At 45.2% G+C, this 21,030-nt stretch overlaps 1 protein-coding gene across 2 annotated transcripts in view; it reads left to right on the top strand.

Moving 5' to 3' along the window:
* The window catches only part of LOC144508384 (cell adhesion molecule CEACAM5-like), a 63,692-nt gene that overhangs the window by 30,223 nt on the left and 12,439 nt on the right, over nt 1-21,030 (top strand). The window contains exons 5-7 of one of the 2 annotated variants that reach the window (XM_078236252.1): nt 1,878-2,156; nt 6,460-6,723; nt 15,673-15,951. In XM_078236252.1, coding sequence (XP_078092378.1) covers nt 1,878-2,156; nt 6,460-6,723; nt 15,673-15,951 — 822 coding nt within the window. The remainder of the gene's footprint in view (nt 1-1,877; nt 2,157-6,459; nt 6,724-15,672; nt 15,952-21,030) is intronic. The other variant, XM_078236253.1, reaches the window with a different exon arrangement.

Below are 21,030 nucleotides of genomic sequence, written 5' to 3'. Positions count from 1 at the left end.
AATCAAAATGTCAATGAAATTTGAATTGGAAAGGAGCAAAGAATGAACAGGAATTTCAGCTGACGTTCATTATATGATTTTTTTGAACAAAGCAAAATAGGTCAAATTAACAAATGAAGCAATCAAGTGAATGAGGGAGTGGGGATAGTCCCTGAAACCAAAATCTCCCAAAGGCAAACTTACTAAACTTTAAATCAAAATCAGGTTCTGGAGATCATTGATGCATCCCAACCCCAGCGGTGCCCACCGAGCATGGAACGCCTCTATGGTGCCGGTGGACGCTGCGCGCTCTCATTCCAGGAAAAGCCAGCCATGAACAGTGCCACAGAAGATGGGCAGATGATCAGACCGTGTTACCCTATCCACTGCTGGGTGCCCAAAGATCAGGAGCGTGGGACTGAAGTGCAACCTAAAACTAAGAAAAACTCCCTTCCAAAAACTAAAAAGGAGTAAAAATCTAATACCCGTTATACCTCCTGCCCATTCAGTTCAATTGTCAGATGCCACAAGGTCTGTTCTGCCTCCCTTCTCAAGATAAATGTCTGCCTCAGTAACCTTTGAGATGGGTAGATCATCATCCAGTGTCACAGTGCAATTGGAGAGATACCGTTTTGGTGAGTCTCCCCCCTCCTCTCAGTGAATCCAAACAATGGATGGAGTTAAAACACAAAAAGCTGAAATTAGCAGCATCTCCATTTGTATCTGGAATATACCCAGACTAAGTAAGCCTCCTAAGAGAACTCTGTCCTAATTTGGTGGGAGTCAAGGGTTGTGTTGCGGGACAGTGGGGGAGAAGGAGGGTGTGGGGGTAGACAGGATAGTGGAGCTGAGACCACAAACAGATCGGCCGTGATCTCACTGAATGGTGGAGTAAGCTGGAGGGGCCGATTGGCCTACTCCTGCTGTTATGCTCCTGCCAATGCAGGTTTGACATTAATAGCAGATGTCAAGTCATTCGAACATGCTCCACCTTCGATATGCTGGAGAAGGAGAATTGTGTTAGAAGGAGGTTTTTGGAAGCACAGTGTTTATTTCCACACATAGAGAGGGAACATGAGGACATGGGCAGCATGGTGGCACAGTGGTTAGCACTGCTGCCTCACAGCACCAGGGAACCAGTTTCAATTACGGCCTCGGGTAACTGTCTGCATGGAGATTGCATGTTCTCCCCATGTCTGCGTGGTTTCCTCCGGGTGCTCCAGTTTCGTCCCACAGTCCAAAGATGTGCGGGTTAAGTTGATTAGCCATGCTAAATTGCCCCTTCATGTCAGGGGGCCTAGCAGGGTGAATAAAGTTTCAAGTTTAGTTTTATTAGTATCACAAATAGGCTGACATTAACACTGCAATGAAGGTACTGTGAAAATCCCCTCGTCGCCACACTCTGGCACCAGTTTGGGTACACTGAGGGAAAATTTAGCATGGCCAATGCACCTAAACAGCACGTCTTTCAGACTACGTGGGGTTAAGGGGATAGGGGCTGGGTGGGATGGTTGTCGTTGCGGGCTTGATGGGCTGAATGGCCTCCTTCTGCACTGCAGGGTTTCTATGAAATGCTTTTTCACCCAGAGCTTGCATGTTTTTGAATTCACTGTCTGCATTGCTGGTTGAGACTAAAGCACTCAAATCATTTAAAAGGTACTTGGACCTGTATGTGAAGAGCCAGAAAGGCAATGGAAAGTGGGTTTAAAATGAAGGGCTAGTCTCTTGTTTGGCCGGCACAGACATGATGAGCTGAATGGCCTTTTTCTGCATCATAACCTTTCCCTGGTTCGACGGTTCTACATATGACTTAACTGTCGGCGCACTGTGTGTAATGGAATCAATGAATATACATTTACAGAATGAATAATCTGGTGTTTTATTTCACTTTCTTACAGTTCCAGTTTCCAAGCCAAACATTTCTGCAAATGTTTTGGACCCCGTCGAGCACAACGACACCGTGATCTTGACTTGCCATGTGACTGGTGACGTGAGACTCATTTACTGGATTAAGACCAACCAGTTGCTCCCAAATGAAGAGAGGTTGTTGTATTCCGCAGACAATGAGACACTGACTATAAAGTCAGTTAATAGGTCTGATAGAGGCGATTATATGTGCCAGGCATGGGGCCACAGTAATAATGAAACCAGCGATCCATTTTCACTGACGATTTCCTGTAAGTACAGACCCAGCGGAGAGGGGTTATGTTTCCTGATGATCTCTCCTTATACTGGGGTTCATTTATTGAGAACATGCTTGAATTAAGAAAGTGGCATTAATTTGGTCAACCAGTGGTTAAAATATCATTCAGGAGAATGTGTTTGGATATTGTACAAATTGAACTTCATGATAAGGAGGCCGGTGGGTTTTCTAATGGGTGGTCCGTAGACAGACTGGCTGGTTAAACTTTAACCCATTAATGGACAGCATTGAATAAACATAGAAATGCAGAAAATAGGAGCGGGAGTAGGCCATTTGGTCCTTCAAGCCTGCTCCACCATTCAATATGATTATGGCTGATCTTTTATCTCAACACCAGACTCCCACATTCTCCCCATAATGCCTTGACACCTTTAGTGTCGAGAAAGTATCTATTTCCTTCTTAAGTATATTCAGTAACTTGGACTCCACAGCTTCTGAGGCAGAGAATTCCACAGGTTCGCCACCCTCTGAGTGAAGAGGTTTCTCCTCATCTTAGTCCTAAATAGCCTTCCCCATATAACAATAGGTTAGATGCACAATTGGTTAGGTGCATTGGCCACACTAAGTTCTCCCTCAGTGTACCTGAACAGGCGCCGGAGTGTGGCGACTCGGGGATTTTCACAGTAACTTCATTGAGGTGTTAATGTAAGCCTACTTGTGACAGTAATAAATAAACTTTAACTTAAAAAAACTTAAACCATATCCTGAGGCTGTGACCTTTTGTTCTAGACTGCCCCCCCCCTGCCCTAACCCCCCCCCCCCCCGCCCCCTCCCCCCCCATCCCACAGCCAGAGGTAATAACATCCCTGAATACAGTCTGGCCTGCCTCATTAGTATTTTTGACATTTCAATGAGATCCCCTCTCATTCTTCCAAACTCCGGTGAATACAGGCCCATTCAGCCCAATCTCTCCTCATACAGCAATCCTGCCATCCCAGGAATCAGTCTGGTGAACCTTCCCTGCGCTCCCTCTATGGCAAGGATATCCTTTCTCGGGAAGGAGACCAAAACTGCCCACAATATTCCAGGTGTGGTCTCACCTTGGCCCTGAACAGCTGCAGTAAGACATTCTTGCTCCTGTACAAGACAAGAGCTCATTCAAAAACCATATCCTGATGATCTAATGCTTAACTGGAATGGGTTATTTCAAAAGCAAAGCCACGATTGCTTGACATTGCTGAGCTTGCCTGCTGGACTCCAGGATGGCATGGTAGCACAGTGGTTAGCGCTGCTGCTTCACAGTACCAGCGTCCCGAGTTCAATTCCAGCCTCGGGTCACTGTCTGAGTGGAGTTTGAATGTTCTCCCTGTGTGTATGTGCCTTTTCTTTAGCTGCTCTGGTTTCCTCCCACAGTCCAAAGGTGTGTAGGTTAGATGGATTAATCATGCTAAATTGCCCCTTAGTGTCTAAAGATGTTGAGGTTAGATGGATTAGCCATAGGAAATGTGTGGGGTTAGAGGGATAGGGTGGGTGAGAGGCTCTGGGTTAGATACTATAGGCTGAATGGCCTATTCTGCACTGTAGGGGTTCTGTGATTCCAGGAACCAGGAACAGTTTGACAGTGCATAATTCACCTCACTCTACTTTGGCTTCAAGTGATTTTACCTCAACTGTTAGAATATATTCGTAACAAGTGAATTTTGTACCTGAACCAACCTTTTAATGATAGACGAGTAATCCAGAGATCCAGGGTCATGCTCTGGGAACCTGCCTTCGACTCCCGCCACAGCAGATGGTGAAATTTGAATTCAATAAAAAATCTGGAATTAAAAGTCCAATGATGACTATGAAACCATCGACTGTGGTAAAAACCCATCTGGTTCACTGATGTCCTTTAGGGAAGGAAATCTGCTGTCCTTGCCTGGGCTGGCCTGCATGTGACTCCACAGAGTTTTACAACACAAAAAAGCCCTTCGGCCTATCATGTCTGCGTCAGCCATCAAGGACATATCAATTCTTATCCCATTTTCCACACTTGATCTATATGCTATTGAGTTTCAAATGCTCATCGAAATGCTCCAGATCCACAACAATGTAGTTAACTCTTAAATGCCCTCTGAAATGGTCTAGCAGGGCACTCAGTTCAAGGGCAATTAGGGATGGGCAATAAACGCTGGCCTAGCTAGCGACCCCACACTTCACAAGAGGATAAAAAGAACAAAGAACAAAGAAAATTACAGCACAGGAACAGGCCCTTCGGCCCTCCAAGCCTGCACTGACCATGCTGTCCGACTGAACTAAAACCCCCTACCTTCCGGGGACCATATCCCTCTATTCCCATCCTATTCATGTGTTTGTCAAGACACCCCTTAAAAGTCACTATCGTATCTGCTTCCATTACCTCCCCCGGCAGCGAGTTCCAGGAACAGTTTTACACAGTTCCTCTGTGTAAAAAACTTGCCTCGTGAATCTTCTTTAATCCTTGCCCTTCACACCTTAAGCCTATTCCTCCTAGTAATTGACTCTTCCACCCTGGGAAAAAGCTTCTGGCTATCCAAAAAAAGGGTAGGTAAAACCATGTGGTACAATACAGATGCACTTACAATACAGATGCAGAGATACATTTATCTCTACATCCTCACTATATACAAGGGGTGGGATTTTCCAGTCCTGTCCACCCCAAACCAGGAAATTCCCGTCCAAGGTCAACAGATGCTTTAGATGGTTCGTCAAATTTTCCATCCCGCCTGCGGCGATTCCAGCCACAGACGGGACCGGAAAATTTACCCCAGAGCATCTCATCAGACAGGCAGGCTGCCCAACATACTTTCCATGTAATGTTGGCCACACACAGTCTATCCACCTCTCGAACGCTGGAAGACTTAGACACTGAGGAACCTGGACATGAATCATTCCAGTCTTGTCCAAATATTTTCCACTCCATTTGCCGAGTACATATAACACTGACACCTTTCATGACCAGTCTCATTTTCCCCTGAAGTCTTGTGCTTGCTTTTAGCAAGTTGGTTTGTAGTAAGCAGTGCTCCATCTTATTATTGTTATGTTTAGGAACTCAGTAAGTCTGCGTTTTAGTGATGCGCTCCCCAACAAGGACCCCACGCACCCCGGACATTCTCTCTTCCACCTTCTTCCGCTGGGAACAAGATACAAAAGTCTGAGATCACGTACCAACCGACGCAAAAACAGCTTCTCCCCTGCTACCACCAGACCTTTGAATGGACCCAGCATATCATGGAATCCCTACAGTGCAGGAGAGGCCATTCAGCCCATCGAGTCTGCATTGACTCTGTGACAGACTATTTGTAACTCCCACAGTTGCGTGGACCTGCAGAGTTTCACTGGCTGTCTTGTCTGGAGACAATACACATCTTTTTAGCCTGTCTTGATGCTCTCTCCACTCCCATTGTTTTGTTTCTTAAAGACTGGATTAGTTGTAAGTATTCGCATTCCAACCATTATTCATGTAAATTGAGTCTGTGTCTTTATAAGCTCTGTTTGTGAACAGAATTCCCACTCACCTGAAGAAGGGGCTTAGAGCTTCGAAAGCTTGTGTGGCTTTTGCTACCAAATAAACCTGTTGGACTTTAACCTGGTGTTGTTAAACTTCTTACAGAGTATCTTATCCAGGCCCTCTCCCCCGCCCTATCCCTATAATCCCACACATTCCGCACGGTTAATTTAATCTAAACTACACATTTTTGAACTGTGGGAGGAAACCAGAGTACCCAGAGGAATCCCATGCAGACACAGAGAGAACGTGCAAATTGCACGCAGACACCCAAGACTGGAATTAAACATGGGTCTCTGGAGCTATGAGGAGTCTCTGGAGCTATAAGTGCTAACCACTGTGCCACCATGCTGCCCGAGTAAGCTGATCTTTCTCAACACCCTATCGGTAGCTGCAACACTATATTCTGCACACTCTTCTTTCCTTCTCTCCTATGTACTCTATGAATGGTATGCTTTGTATAAATACTGTGGATGCTGGAATCTGAAACAAAAACAGAAAACACTGGAAAATCTCAGCAGGTCTGACAGCATCTGTGGGGAGAGAATAGAGCCAAAGTTTCAAGTCGAGATTACCCTTCGCCAGAGTGCTCTGAAGAAGGGTCATTCAGACTCAAAACTTTGGCTCTATTCTCTCCCCACAGATGCTGTCAGACCTGCTGAGATTTTCCAGTGTTTTCTGTTTTCACTTTGTCTGGACAGAGCTCAAGAAACAATACTTTTCACTGTATCCCCGTACATGTGACAATAATAAGTCAAATCCAATCAAAAGATCATTACCTAGAGCAGCACATGTTATCTCATTCCAGATGGGCCGGACATGCCCCAGCTTAACACTGAGGATGAGAAGGAAGCCTACGTTACAGAATCTAATGTCACCTTCACATGTTCTGCGGATTCCAATCCACCGGCAACGTTTGAATGGCTGCTAAATGACAAACTCCTTCAGCAGAGAGGTCCAAAACTGGACCTCGTCAACATCACCATAGACGACTTTGGGAATTACACCTGCAAGGCTCATAATAACCGGACTGATTCATACGCAGAGGCTACGAAGCAAATCTCCCTAATCGGTAAGCAAATGCACATTGTCTTTCCAAACACAGGGTGGGGAACGTGCCGTTTGCCAAGCCACAGAGTTCAGGGTGGACCCGAAGATTCAGCGTTAATAACAACCCACCTCGTTTAAAGTACGTTTGGAAGTTTGCAATAGAACGCATCCTGTGCATTAGTATCACTGTCAGTGTTACCGACTCACTTTGTTATCAGTATGTGAATAATGATATGTCAACAGTTTAATTTTCAGATATAAACGGGCTTTTTAATTAATTAGGTTAGCCTCCCGAAGAAATTAAAAGAGGGAGAGATGAAGGGGACCAAAGTAGCCAATCAGCGAAATGCAAATCACTGGCATTGCTTATTAGTTGAAATATTGCAATCACTAACATAAAAATAGAATATTGCAGAATTAAATGGTCAGCGCCTGAAAGAGAGGGGGTGTTGCTTGTAATCCAGATTATAACATAGAGGATGAAATGCACGTAGAAATGTACCCACCCCCGCTCCCAAACACACTCACACACACACACACACAGAAAAACAGGATCACACAGACACACACAGAAACACGTACACCAAAACACAGAAACACACACACAGACATAGAAACACACACAGAAACACACAGACACACACACGCACAGACATAGAAACACATTCAGAAACATACACACACACACATACACACACACACATAGAAACACATTCAGAAACATACACACACATACATAGAAACACATTCAGAAACATACAAACACACATACAAACATCACATACACACAGGCATGGTTAGTAAGTTTGCAGATGACACCAAGATTGGTGGCATAGTGGACAGTGAAGAAGGTTATCTCGGATTGCAATGGAATCTTGATCAATTGGGCCAGTGGGCTGACAAATGGCAGATGGAGTTTAATTCAGATAAATGTGAGGTGATGCATTTTGGTAGATTGAACCAGGGCAGGACTTAATCAGTTAATGGTAGGACGTTGGGGAGAGTTACAGAACAAAGAGATCTCGGGGTACATGTTCATAGCTCCTTGAAAGTGGAGTCACAGGTGGACAGAGTGGTGAAGAAGGCATTCGGCATGCTTGGTTTCATTGGCCAGAACATTGAATACAGGAGTTGGGACACCTTGTTGAAGTTGTACAAGACATTGGTAAGGCCACGCTTGGAATGGTGTGTACAGTTCTGTTCACCCTATTATAGAAGGGATATTATTAAACTAGAAGGAGTGCAGAAAACATTTACTAGGATGCTACCGGGACTTGATGGTTTGAGTTATAAGGAGAGGCTGGATAGACTGGGACTTTTTTCTCTGGAGCATAGGAGGCTGAGGGGTGATCTTGTAGAGGTCTATAAAATAATGAGGGGCATAGATCAGCTAGATAGTCAATATCTTTTCCCAAAAGTAGGGGAGTATAAAACTAGAGGGCATAGGTTTAAGGGGAGAGATACAAAAATACCCAGAGGGGTAATTTTTTCACACAGAGGATGGTGAGTGTCTGGAATAAGCTGCCAGATGTAGTAGTAGAGGCGGGTACAATTTTGTCTTTTAAAAAGCATTTAGACAGTCACATTGGTAAGATGGGTATAGAGGGATATGGGCCAAATGTGGGCAATTGGGATTAGCTTAGGGGTTTAAAAAAAAAGGGCAGCATGGACAAGTTGGGCCGACAAGTTGGGCCGAAGAGCCTGTTTCCATGCTGTAAACCTCTATGACTCTATCACACACACACAGAAGCACACACACTGACCGAAACACAGAAACATGTTCACCAAAACACAGAAACATGTACACCAAAACACAGAAACACACACACACACACAGAAACACACACACAGAAACACACAGATGCACACACAGACATACACACACAGAGAATCACACACAAACACACACAGAAACACCCACAGAGGGGTGACATCTGAAGGGTGTCAAAGCCTAAAAATTATCAGACTTTTGATCTTGACTTGTGATTCCAAACTGGCAACAGTGAATTGCACCAAACCACCCACTTCCACCTCTCCCATCCCCACCCCCTCCCTATCACCCCCACCCTCACCCCCATGTATGGAAAGCCATGGAGAACCAGTCAGGGAGTATAACCAGTCTTCAATCCAATACTGTCTGAATTATGTAGCCTTCTGAATGAGAAGGTTCTGTTCCGACTTGCCTCAAGATCTGCAGACGCTATCATTTATTTTCTCTCCATGTATTTAACAAACTCTTCAACTTGCCCTTATAATTGGCCTCCTAATACTCCCCTGAAAAGCTCAGTCCATTCCCCAGCCTCTGAAGGTCCTTTCAAGTCAGGGCACGAGGTTAAATGGGATGATACAGAACTACCCTATATCCCAAGCCCCGTGTCCTATCTGCTGGAGTGAATGTAAAGGAATAAGAACTGGCCAGCAAGCTATTTCGCATCATATTCAAATGTATAAAATTATGAAAGGCATAGATAGGGTGAACGGTGGGAAGCTTTTCCCCAGGTCGGTGGTGACGTTCACGAGGGGTCATAGTTTCAAGGTGAAGGGGGGGAGGTTTAACACAGATATCAGAAGGACATATTTTACACAGAGGGTCGTGGGGGCCTGGAATATGTTGCCGGGCAAGGTGGTGGAGGCGGACACTCTGGGAACGTTTAAGACTTATCTAGACAGCTATATGAACGGAGTGGGAATGGAGGGATACAAAAGAGTGGTCTAGTTTGGACCAGGGAGCGGCGCGGGCTAATTGTTCCTTGTTTCTCGTTTCAAGGCTACATTCTATGATCATCTTGCTGGTGCCAGTACAGAGCGAGACTGCGGATAGTTGGGAACCTGTCTCGGGGGCAGGGAATTCATATGGTGTTCGTGGAAGTGGAAATGACTAGGGTTGGGAAGCATTTTCCGATCAGGGCCAGTGTGATCTCCTGGACTCGTTTCGATCGCCTCAGGGGGTCGGAGAGGAATTTCCCAGATTTTTTTTCCCTATATTGGCCCTGGGGTTTTCACTCTGGGTTTTCGCCTCTCCCTGGAGATCACATGGTCTGGAATGGGGGGGTGGGGGTGAGTTAATAGGTTGTGATGAACAAAGCATCGTAGCTGTGAGGGACAGCTCGGTGGATAGGATATTGGTATGTAGATAGGCTGGAAAATTGGGCGGGGATCCTGGCTTCAGGATTCAATCCTGGACCGGGGAGCGGCGCGGGCGTGGAGGGCCGAAGGGCCTGTTCCTGTGCTGTATTGTTCTTTGTTCTTTGTTGAATTACCCCCTTGTGTGACCTGTTAAAGTAAAAAAAAAATGTTTGCAGGGTTCACCCTCTCGAATAGCGCTACATTTTCCTGTAGAGTTTATGACTGTGCATTAACTTCCATCATGTGCAGGCTTTGGAAACACCAGTGAGATCATTGGAGGGTTCTCTTCTCCAATGCAGCTAGGGGTGGCATGGTGGCACAGTGAACTGGGTTCAATTCCGGCCTCGGGTGACTGTCTGTGTAGAGTCACAGTGGTTTATAGCATGGAAACAGGCCCTTCGGCCCAACTTGTTTGCCCCTTTTTTTAACCACTAAGCTACTCTCAATTGCCCGTGCTTGGTTCATATCCTCTATACCCACCTTACCCTTGTAACTGTCTAAATGCTTTTTAAATGACAAAATTGTACCTGCCTCTACTACTACCTCTGACAGCTTGTTTCAGACTGTGTGAAAAAACTGCCCCTCTGGACTCTTTTACATCTCTCCCCTCTCACCTTAAAGAGTGGAGTTTGCACATTCTCCCCGTGTCTGCGTGGGTTTCCTCCGGGTGCTCTGGTTTCCTCCCACAGTCCAAAGATGTGCGGGTTAGGTTAATTGGCCATGCTTAGTTGCACCTTAGTGTCAGGGGGACTATGTATGGAGTTACGGGGATAGGGTCTGGGTAGGATTGTTGTCGGTGCAGGCTCGATGGGCCAAATGGCCTCCCTCTGCATTGTAGATTGTATGATATTTAAAGTACTGTAACCCTCTCCTCTTCACTTACCACCTCTGCATCAGGATGTGATGGTGAGATCTATTTGTTCAGCTGGCTCTGAGAGTTGTACTCGTGGAAGTGTAACCCCACCCAGAAATCACAGGGTCTCGATTGGTTGAGGAAGAGATATATATTTATAAAATGACCCCTGGTCGACATAAAAGGGAGTTGTTATTCAGCTGAATGCCTTATTCACGATGTGGAGATGCCGGCGTTGGACTGGGGTAAACACAGTAAGAGTTTTAACAACACCAGGTTAAAGTCCAACAGGTTTATTTGGTAGCAAATGCCATTAGCTTTCGGAGCCCTGCTCCTTCGTCAGATTAGATGGATATCTGCCACTCCATCTGACGAAGGAGCAGGGCTCTAAAAGCTAATGGCATTTGCTACCAAATAAACCTGTTGGACTTTAACCTGTTGTTGTTAAAACTCTTACTGTGCCTTATTCACACCAGACCCCAGGATGGAGCAAGGGTAAGCTCACTCACAAGGCTGGAGGTGGACAAGATCGCATGGCCCACTCATCTTTCTCACTGATGTCAATGAACAATGAATTTGGATGAATCCATAGAATTTCTACAATGCAGACGGAGGCCATTCAGCCCATCAGTTCTGCACCAACTCTCCGAATGAGCATCTTACCCACACCCTAACTACTGTGCCCCAATACCACCCCAAAGTGGGTGAAATTTATGTTGGGAAATATACGGAATGGTGGAAAAGCTGCCCACTTTGCAATTTGCCCCACCTGCTGCTTCCCCCGAGACAAATCTTACCCCCTCCCCACAGAAATACTTCCTTCAGTGGTGTCCTATCCCACCAGCTATATTGCCCCAAAATCTCACTCCTGACTGCTGGTGGTTTCAGTGACCTCTGCATTAATCTTTCATCTTCCTGCTACAGTGTCCCAGCAGCATCGCCACTCCTTGCTCTAACTTCCCTAATCCCAACAATTAGCATGTTCCCAGATTAAATGTTCTCAGCTATTAAGCAGAGAGGTTTCCAAATCTACTGAAAATTTCTGCATGTTTAATAACCTGGGGTGTAACTTTGAAGCTCAGCCCAGTTCAGAATCTTTCACTTTGCAAAAATATGCTCGATTCATAAAAAATCTTCAAGAACAACAAAGAACAAAGAACAAAGAAAAGTACAGCACAGAAACAGGCCCTTCAGCCCTCCAAGCCTGCGCCGATCATGATGCCTGCCTAATCTAAAACTGTACGCACTTACGGAGTATGTATCCTTCCATTTTCATCCTATTCACGTATTCGTCTAGTTGCCCCTTAAATGCCGCTATCATACCTGTTCCCACCACCTCCCCAGGCAGCGCGTTCCAGACATTCAACACCCTCTGTGTCAAAAAACTCACCTCGCACATCTCCTCTAAACCTTTCCCCACACACCTTAAACCCATGTCCCCTAGTATTTGACTTTTCTATCCGAGGAAAGAGCATCTGACTATCCACTCGGTCCATGCCACTCATAATTTTATAAACCTCTATCAGGTCACCCCTCAACCTCCGTCGTTCCAGTGAGAACAAACCGAGTTTCTCCAACCTCTCCTCATAGCTAATACCCTCCAGACCAGGCAACATCCTGGTAAACCTCTTCTGTACCCTCTCCAAAGCATCCACATCTTTCTGGTAGTGTGGTGACCAGAATTGTTACACAATATTCTAAATGAACATTACAAAACATTACAAAACGGTCAATGCAGAAAGTGCAATTATTTTCAAATTTTTGACATAAGCCATGCTTGGTTTTGGGTTGTTCTAGCCTCATCTGTACATTTGGCAAGTTTTTATTTTATACTTTGTGTACCAGTTCGTGCATGGACATATGCATAGAATCCCTACAGTGCAGAAGGAGGCCAGTTGGCCCAGCGTGTCTAAACCTACTCTCTGACAGAGTGGCTAGAATTCTCCGGCCAGTCACGCTGGCGGGATTCTCCGGTCCCATCGGAAGCGTACACCCGCCCACGGGTTTCCCACTGACAGCGGCGGGACCAGAGATGCCCGCCGTGAGCAAACAACGCACCACCGCCTACTGGCAGGAAACACACAGCTGGGAAGCCGGACAATCTCACCCAATGTCTTATCCAGGCCCATTTGCCCACCATATCTCCATAACCCCATACGTTTACCATGGCTAATCCATCTAACCTCGACATCTTGAGACACTGAGAAGCAATTTAGCATGGCCAATCCACCTAACCTGCGCATCTTTGGAGTGTGGGAGGAAACCGGAGCACCCGGAGGAAACCCATACAGACACACATACAGTCACCCAAGGCCGGAATTGAACTCAGGTCCTTGGCACTGTGAAGCAGCAGGGCTAACCACTGTGCCACCCATGCTGCCCCATAAAATATTATATAATATATTATTCATAAAATATCTTAAAGAACATCACAAAACATTCTAAAATGGCCATTACAGAATGAGCAGTAATACTCAATATTTCTACATAGATCATATCCAGGCTGCTTTAATACAGGGAAGAGAACATGGCCATTGTAAAAAGTTAATCTGATATTCAAATCATCGACATAAATCATACACTTGGCAAGCTATCCCTCTTGGTTTTGTTTCATGTTGCTGCATTCCAAAATGTTACCTCCCAGCACCAAGTGATGGGGAAATTGGCCTCTTAACCATTCTCTTCTTGTTGGGACAGGTCGAGGTGTCAAATTCTTTCTGGAATCGTTGAAGGAATCTGTGCTGAGAGGTTTGCTGATATCCATAAAAAGAACTGCAAACATTCCCCCACCCCACCCTCCCCCCACCCCCACATAAATTTTTCTGCCAGATGTTTGTGGTTATGTTGTGTAAATCCAGCTGTTTTTATTTCTTGGTGTCCTTTCAATACATATTTGCAGAACCACATTTTCACATTCCAGCTCTTTGTCAGGCTGTGTGGGTCGGAGAGTACCCACATGTGAATTAACTCTAGTACAAGGCCTAGAAGGTATATTCAGTCTGTTGTACCTCCCAGTATTTCTAACAGACTAGCTGGTATTTCTGCTCTCAGTGAATTTATATCTGTGTTATTAGCTGGCAAAGTCTATAAAAAAATTATTTCATGGGCTGTTGGCTAGGCCTGCAGTTGTTGCCCATTCCCTAATTGCCCTTGAACTGAGTGGCTTGCTTGTTCATTGCTGTGAATATGTAGGCCATTCAGCCCCTCCAGCCAGCTCTGCTATTCAATAGGGCCATGGCTGATCTGTTTATGTTTCTAACCCCACATTCACATCTACCCCCAATATTGCCCAACAAGAATCTCTCTACAAATTCAATGGCCCCGCCTCCACCACCTTCTGAGGCACAGACTTCCAAAGTCGCTGGGTCAAAATCCTGGAACTCCCTCCTTTACAGCACTGTGGGTATTCCCACACCTCAGGGACTGTGGTGTTTAAGAAGGCAGCTCGCCATCACCTTCTCAAGGGGCAATTAGGGATGGGCAATCAGTGCTGGTATAGCCAGTAACGCTCTCATCCCACAGAGGGATCATTTAGAACATAGAGCATAGAAAGCCACAGCACAAACAGGCCCTTCGGCCCACAAGTTGCGCCGATCACATCCCCACCTCTAGTCCTATCTATAGCCCTCAATCCCATTAAATCCCATGTACTCATCCAGAAGTCTCTTAAAAGACCCCAACGAGTTTGCCTCCACCACCACCGACGTCAGCCGATTCCACTCACCCACCACCCTCTGAGTGAAAAACTTACCCCTGACATCTCCTCTGTACCTACCCCCCAGCACCTTAAACCTGTGTCCTCTCGTAGCAACCATTTCAGCCCTTGGAAATAGCCTCTGAGAGTCTACCCTATCCAGACCTCTCAACATCTTGTAAACCTCTATCAGGTCACCTCTCATCCTTCGTCTCTCCAGGGAGAAGAGACCAAGCTCCCTCAACCTATCCTCATGAGGCATGCCCCCCAATCCAGGCAACATCCTTGTAAATCTCCTCTGCACCCTTTCAATGGCTTCAACATCTTTCCTGTAATGAGGTGACCAGAACTGCGCGCAGTACTCCAAGTGGGGTCTAACCAGGGTCCTAAAAGAAATTGCTTTGTGTGGCCAGTGTCATTTCCCTAACCTTGCAGATTTACCCGTACAAGATGCAATGATCGTAATTGGTTTATTGTGTAAACTAGGTAAAAAGTGATTGTTGTACAGCTGCTTTGTAACACTATGCAGTGATTTGTTCATGAAGTGATGTGCTTAATTACGAGTAAACCATTGTTGCTCCAACTTGCAATTTCATTTCGCAGCAAGCACAAAGGCACTCAACAAGAATTACCCAAAGTTGCTCCCAGCTCTTAGGTCACAGAATTGCAGAATTCCTACAGTGCAAAAGAGGCCATTCGGCCCATTGAGTCTGCACCGTTTCTCTGACAGAGTATCCTACCCAGGATCCTCTCCTCACCCTATCCCTGTAGCCCCACATATTTGCCAAGACTAATTCATCTAACCCCATCTTGCAACATTAAGAGGCAATTTAGCATGGTCAATCCACCTAACCTGCATATCTTCGGACATTATGGGACAATTTAGCATGACCAATCCACCTAACCTGCACACTGTGGGACACTAAGGGCAATTTAGCATGGCCAATCCAGCTAACCGGCACATCTTTGGCCATTACGGGGCAATTTAGCATGGCCAATCAACCTAACCTGCACATCTTTGGACATTATGGGGCAAGTTAGCATGGCCAATCCACCTAACTTGCACATCTTTGTACTGTGGGAGGAAACCGGAGCACCCGACGGAAACCCACACAGACACAGGGAGAATGTGAAAACTCCTCACAGACAGTGACCCGAGACCGGAATCGAACCCGGGTCCCTGGCAGCAGTGCTAACCGCTGTGTCACCGTGCCGTCCAGTCAATGCAGTTCCAAACACAGCGCAGAATAAACAGGGTTGTTCTCTCAGAATAAAGCTGTGATTTTTTTTTGTCTCAGAAGGTATTACCAAACCAAAAATCATTGCCAATGCTACACATCCAGTGGAAGGCATTGACACCGTGATTCTGACCTGTGACGTGTCTGGCCATTTTCGTTCCATTATTTGGGCCAAGGATCAGCAGATACTCGCAAGTGAAGGAAACATGAAACTTACGGAAAGGAATAAGACGTTAACACTCAGTGCAGTGAACAGATCTGAGACGGGGAACTACACGTGTAAAGCCCTGAGCACGATCAGCAGCAAAGAGAGCGACCAGTTCGAACTAACCATTTACTGTGAGTATTGAGCTGTCTTTCACTGAATTACATAGGACATAGAACAATACAGCACCGACACAGGCTCTTCAGCCCACAATGTTGTGCCGAACATGACACCAAATTAAACTAAACCCTTCTGCCTGTCCTTTGTCCATATCCCTCTACTCCTTGCACATTCATGTGCTTATTTAAAAGCTCCCTAAACACCCCTATCGTATCTGCCTCCTCCACCACCCCTGGCAGCACGTTCATCATCTGAGGATTCGGGGTAGACCATTTAGGATGGAGGCGAGGAGCCATTTGTTCACCCAAAGAGTGGTGAGCCTGTGGAGTTCATTACCGTAGGAAGTAGTTGATGCCAAAACATTGAATGTATTCAAGAGGCGGCTGTAAATAGCACATGGGGCGAATGGGATCAAAGATTATGGGGAGAATGCAGGATTAGGGTTGGACGAGCCATGATTGTGATGAATGGTGGAGCAGGCTCAAAGGGCCAAACAGCCTCCTTCTGCTCCTATCTTCTATGTTTCTATGTTCCAGACATCTAACGCTCACTGTGTAAAAAACTTGTCCCTCGCATCTCCTTTGAACTTTCCCCCGCTCACCTTAAGTGCATGCCCCCTAGTATTAGACATTTCAACTCTGGGAAAAAGATTCTGACTGTCAACCCTATCTATGACTGTCATCGTTTTATAGACTTCTATCAGGTCTCCTCTCAGCCTCCAGAGAAAACAACCCTAGTTTGTCCAGCCTCTCCTTATAACTCATACCCTTTAATCCAGGCAGAATTGTATCTTACAACTTGTGGTAAAGAGTGTGGTGCAGTAAGTTAGCGTCCTTGCCTCTGAGTTCAAATCCCACCCCAGGACTTGACAGCCAAGGAAGGTGTATTCAAACAGTGATAACCTGCCAATCCTTCCAATGGCTGGCTTTAAGAATGGGAAGGAAAATATTGATCACTAACAAAGCCCGTCAGCCAAATAAAACGACCGTTTGAATGTAGGATTATTTTAAAATTTAAGTCAAGTGTCAGGCACAATCTCGTGGGTTACATTTGAAGGAATAAATTATTCTTCAAGAGGTTTAAAAAAAAAAGCAAAATACCTGGAATCAGGTGAGAATGTTTAATTCCTGTTTTAAAGATATTGGGTGAGATTTTCTGGCCTCTACCATGGTGAGGTCTTCTGGTCCCGCCATTGTCAATGGGATTTCCTGTTGAATCCACCTCACGGCGCTGGAAAGCCCGTGACAGGGGTACGGGAATCAACAGGACCATAAGATCCAGCCTGGGTAAGCAGCCAGTCGATCTCGCCCAATATGAAACATTTTATTGGACTATACATTTTCTCCATGAATGAGATAGGATGATATAGGAATATCGGAACATGGGAATTAGGAGCAGAAGTAGGCAAATTCAGCCCTTCGAGCTTGCTCCGCCATTCAATCAGATCATGGCATTATCTCTCTCTGGTCTCAAATCCACATCTATCCATCCCTTTAACCTATTTTTTAATCAGAAATATATCTATCTCTTTCTTGAAATCATTCAATGATTCAGACTCCACCACGCTATGGTGCACCAAGTTCCACAAATTCGCCACCGTCTGCGAGAAGTAGTTACTCCTCATCTCAGTTTTCAATCTACCGCTTCTCAATCTATACCTGTGACCTCTTTTCTAGATTGCCCCATATAAGGGTAAACATTTGATCGAGGTTCACTTTATCAATCAATCCCTTTTAGTATTTTATATACCTCGATCAGATCCCCTCTCGTCCTTCTAAACTCCAGCGAGTATAAACCCAAACTGTTTAATCTCTCCTCATACATCAACACTTTCATCCCCAGAATCAATCTGAACTGCTTCCAATCCCACCACATCCTTCCTCAAATAAGGAGACCAAAACTGGACACAATACTCCAGATGTGGTCTTACCCTATACAATTGCAACAACACTTCTCCACTTTTATACTGAGGAAGTGATTAAGGATAGGATGAACTATGCTCCTATTGAATGGTGGAATAGGCTCGAGGGGCCGAATAGCCTACTCCTGCTCCTATTTCTTATGGTCTGGGAGGTAGAGTGAGGAAATAAAAACACAACATCAAAGGGGAATTGGAATAGCTCACCTTGGGATATATTAACGGATGCGCATTTTAGTGAGTGCATTCATAATGTTACCAAACTAGTTACGTATCAATCTGCAAATCCTTCGAACATACCAATGGCTGATGATAAGAGTGGGAGAGGCTCCTGGTCAGCCATGCTTGATGCGGAGTGGTGCCCCTCAAGCTAAATGACCCTAGTGACAGACTAGCGAACTATTCTCGGAATTACCAACTACGGAAACAGAAAAAAGTCTGCCTTAGTGCACGACTGGGTGCAGGAAGAGAATTGGAGTTGGAATATTTCAGCAGTGTAGTTTCAGCCATGACTGTTAGCAGGGTTTTCTGATGAGGTGGCAAATATACTGAGGAAACCAATGTCACAGTAAAAAGGTAAATCTATTAAAAAACCAGTGATCAATGAGAGACCTGTCCTAGTCCCTCCATGCTGACGCTATAGTTAAGGAAGGCCACCAACACCTCTACTTTCTCAGAAGACTAAGGAAATTTGGCATGTCAGCTATGACTGTCGTCAACGTTTACAGGTGCACCATAGAAAGTATTCTTTCTGGGTGTATCACAGCTTGGTATGGCTCCTGCTCTGTCCAAGACCGCAAGGAACTACAAAACGTCATGAATGCAGCCCAATCCATCACGCAAACCAGCCTCCCATCCATTGACTCTGTCTACACTTCCCGCTGCCTCGGCAAAGCAGCCAGTATAATTAAGGACCCCACCCACTCCGGACATTCTCTCTTCCACCTTCTTCCTTCGGGAAAAAGATATAAAAGTCTGAGGTCATGTACCAACCGACTCAAGACAGCTTCTTCCCTGCTGCTGTCAGACTTTTGAATGGACTTACCTTGCATTAAGTTGATCTTTCTCTACACCCTAGCTATGACTTTAACACTACATTCTGCACTCTCTTATTTCCTTCTCTCTGAACGGTATGTTTTGTCTGTATAGTGTACAAGATACAATACTTTTCACTATATGTTAACACTTGTGACAATAATAAATCAAATCAAAAAGAAATTATATTGATGGTCTCAGCTACAGAATACCTGGACCGCTCGAATAAGTTCTCATGTTATCAGTAAAAAACAGATCAGTTCTACATTTTCTTAATCTAATTCTCCGCCTTTCATTAGTTGAAAAGTAATTTAATTTAATGTCTATACATCAATGTAAATCTTTGTCACCTATTTCAGCCAATTGTTCAGTACTTCCCAGCATAATGGTTTCTCATTTGTCCATTCCGAACTGGACGTTACACCCCTCTTGGCTAAAATTATTTCCCTGTTGCCTGGATACGGTAAACACCACTGCAAAGGTTAAAGTTGAGGTTCCCATCGGCTCATCGCCAAGTTGAGTAGACATGTGTTGCTGCGTCCAGGATCACTCCTAATCTAAGTCTGGGCTGCGAACCAACTATTCAGAAAATTGCAAAATGTGTTCCCTTATAATTATCTTCCAGGCTGGCACGGTAGCACAGTGGTTAGCACTGCTGCTTCACAGCTCTCGGGACCTGGGTTCGATTCCCGGCTCGGGTGACTGTCTGTGTGGAGTTTGCACATTCTCCTCGTGTCTGCGTGGGTTTCCTCCGGGTGCTCTGGTTTCCTCCCACAGTCCAAAGATGTGTGGGTTAGGTTGATTGGCCATGCTAAAATTGCCCCTTAGTGTCCTGAGATGCGTAGGTTAGAGGGATTAGCGGGTAAATGTGTAGGGATATGGGGGTAGGGCCTGGGTGGGATGGTGGTCGGTGCGGACTCGATGGGCCGAATGGCCTCTTTCTGCACTGTAGGGATTCTATGATATGAGTCCGCTAACTGAGGCATCCCATACCATTGGCTCTAAACTGCTGAACTTTCCCATTATGCCTTTCAGCACCTTGCATTGACTGAAATGTTAATCACAGTAAAATACTTTGAAATGCATTTAAAATATCAACCTATATGTCTTAAAATCATTTGTTACTTGTTTTAATTCTCTTACCGCATTCACATGTGGGTAAGTTATCATTCCTTTTCCTACTGTTAGCTATGTCAGTGTGTGTGTTTTGTGTAAGATCAGAGAAATCTAAAATAATCGCTTTCAATGATCCATGCACTTGTAAACTCGATTGGGTAGATTCGCCTACCTGGGTTGCGTAAACCTAGTGGATGTTGCTTGTAGCTACCCCCACCAGGAGACTTGCTGTCATGGTATGTCATGCTTGCCTGCCTTACACCCGAGGGTGCGGTGGTGGTGATGGCATAGCGGCATTGTCACTGGGCCAGTAGATCCAGGGTTCGAGTCCCACCACAGCAGATGGAAAAATTGGATTTAAATAAAAACAATCTGGAATTAAAAGTCTAACAATCACCATGACCATGAATCTGTTAAGGTATTAGATCAGAAACCCCCAGGTATACTCTGAAACCAGACTAGACCCCCAATACTTTTTCTATTTTGGCATAAAAGTGAGGATAGGATCTTTCATGTGGGTGGGTAGACAATTCACAACCGTCCGAGTGAAGAATAAGCTCTTCATCTCAAGATCAAAATGGTGGACACCTTGTCCTGAATGCGTGTCCAATGAAAAAAGCCTCTCTGTGACTTCCCTGCCCAAGGCATTCCAATGTGTAAGATTTTAAGTTCTGGGAGCCACAGTTTTTGCAGTAATTCATGGTAGTTTATGTAATAATTTCAATCAGGCCATTGAGGTTGGCCTATTGCAATATGAACACCTTGATTAAGGAGTCAATTGATGGACCCATCAGGGAGTCTTTTCCTTGTATTTAACCGGGAGTGTCAGTTCCTCTGGGACTCCTGAAGGTAGACCACTGACTGATAGCACTCTGTGTACTGCTGTTGGAATTGTAAATAAAGGGATTTTGGTGAAGGGACTTCTGCCTCCAAATACTTATTACAGTTTATTAAGAAGGAACAGTTTAGATCTGATCCTTCAGCTAAATAGACAAGATACAAACAACCTGGGACAACAAAGAGT

Source organism: Mustelus asterias, chromosome 20 (genome assembly GCF_964213995.1).
Source record: "Mustelus asterias chromosome 20, sMusAst1.hap1.1, whole genome shotgun sequence".
Lineage (NCBI taxonomy): Eukaryota > Metazoa > Chordata > Chondrichthyes > Carcharhiniformes > Triakidae > Mustelus > Mustelus asterias.
This window is presented reverse-complemented; position numbering and strand designations above follow the sequence as displayed.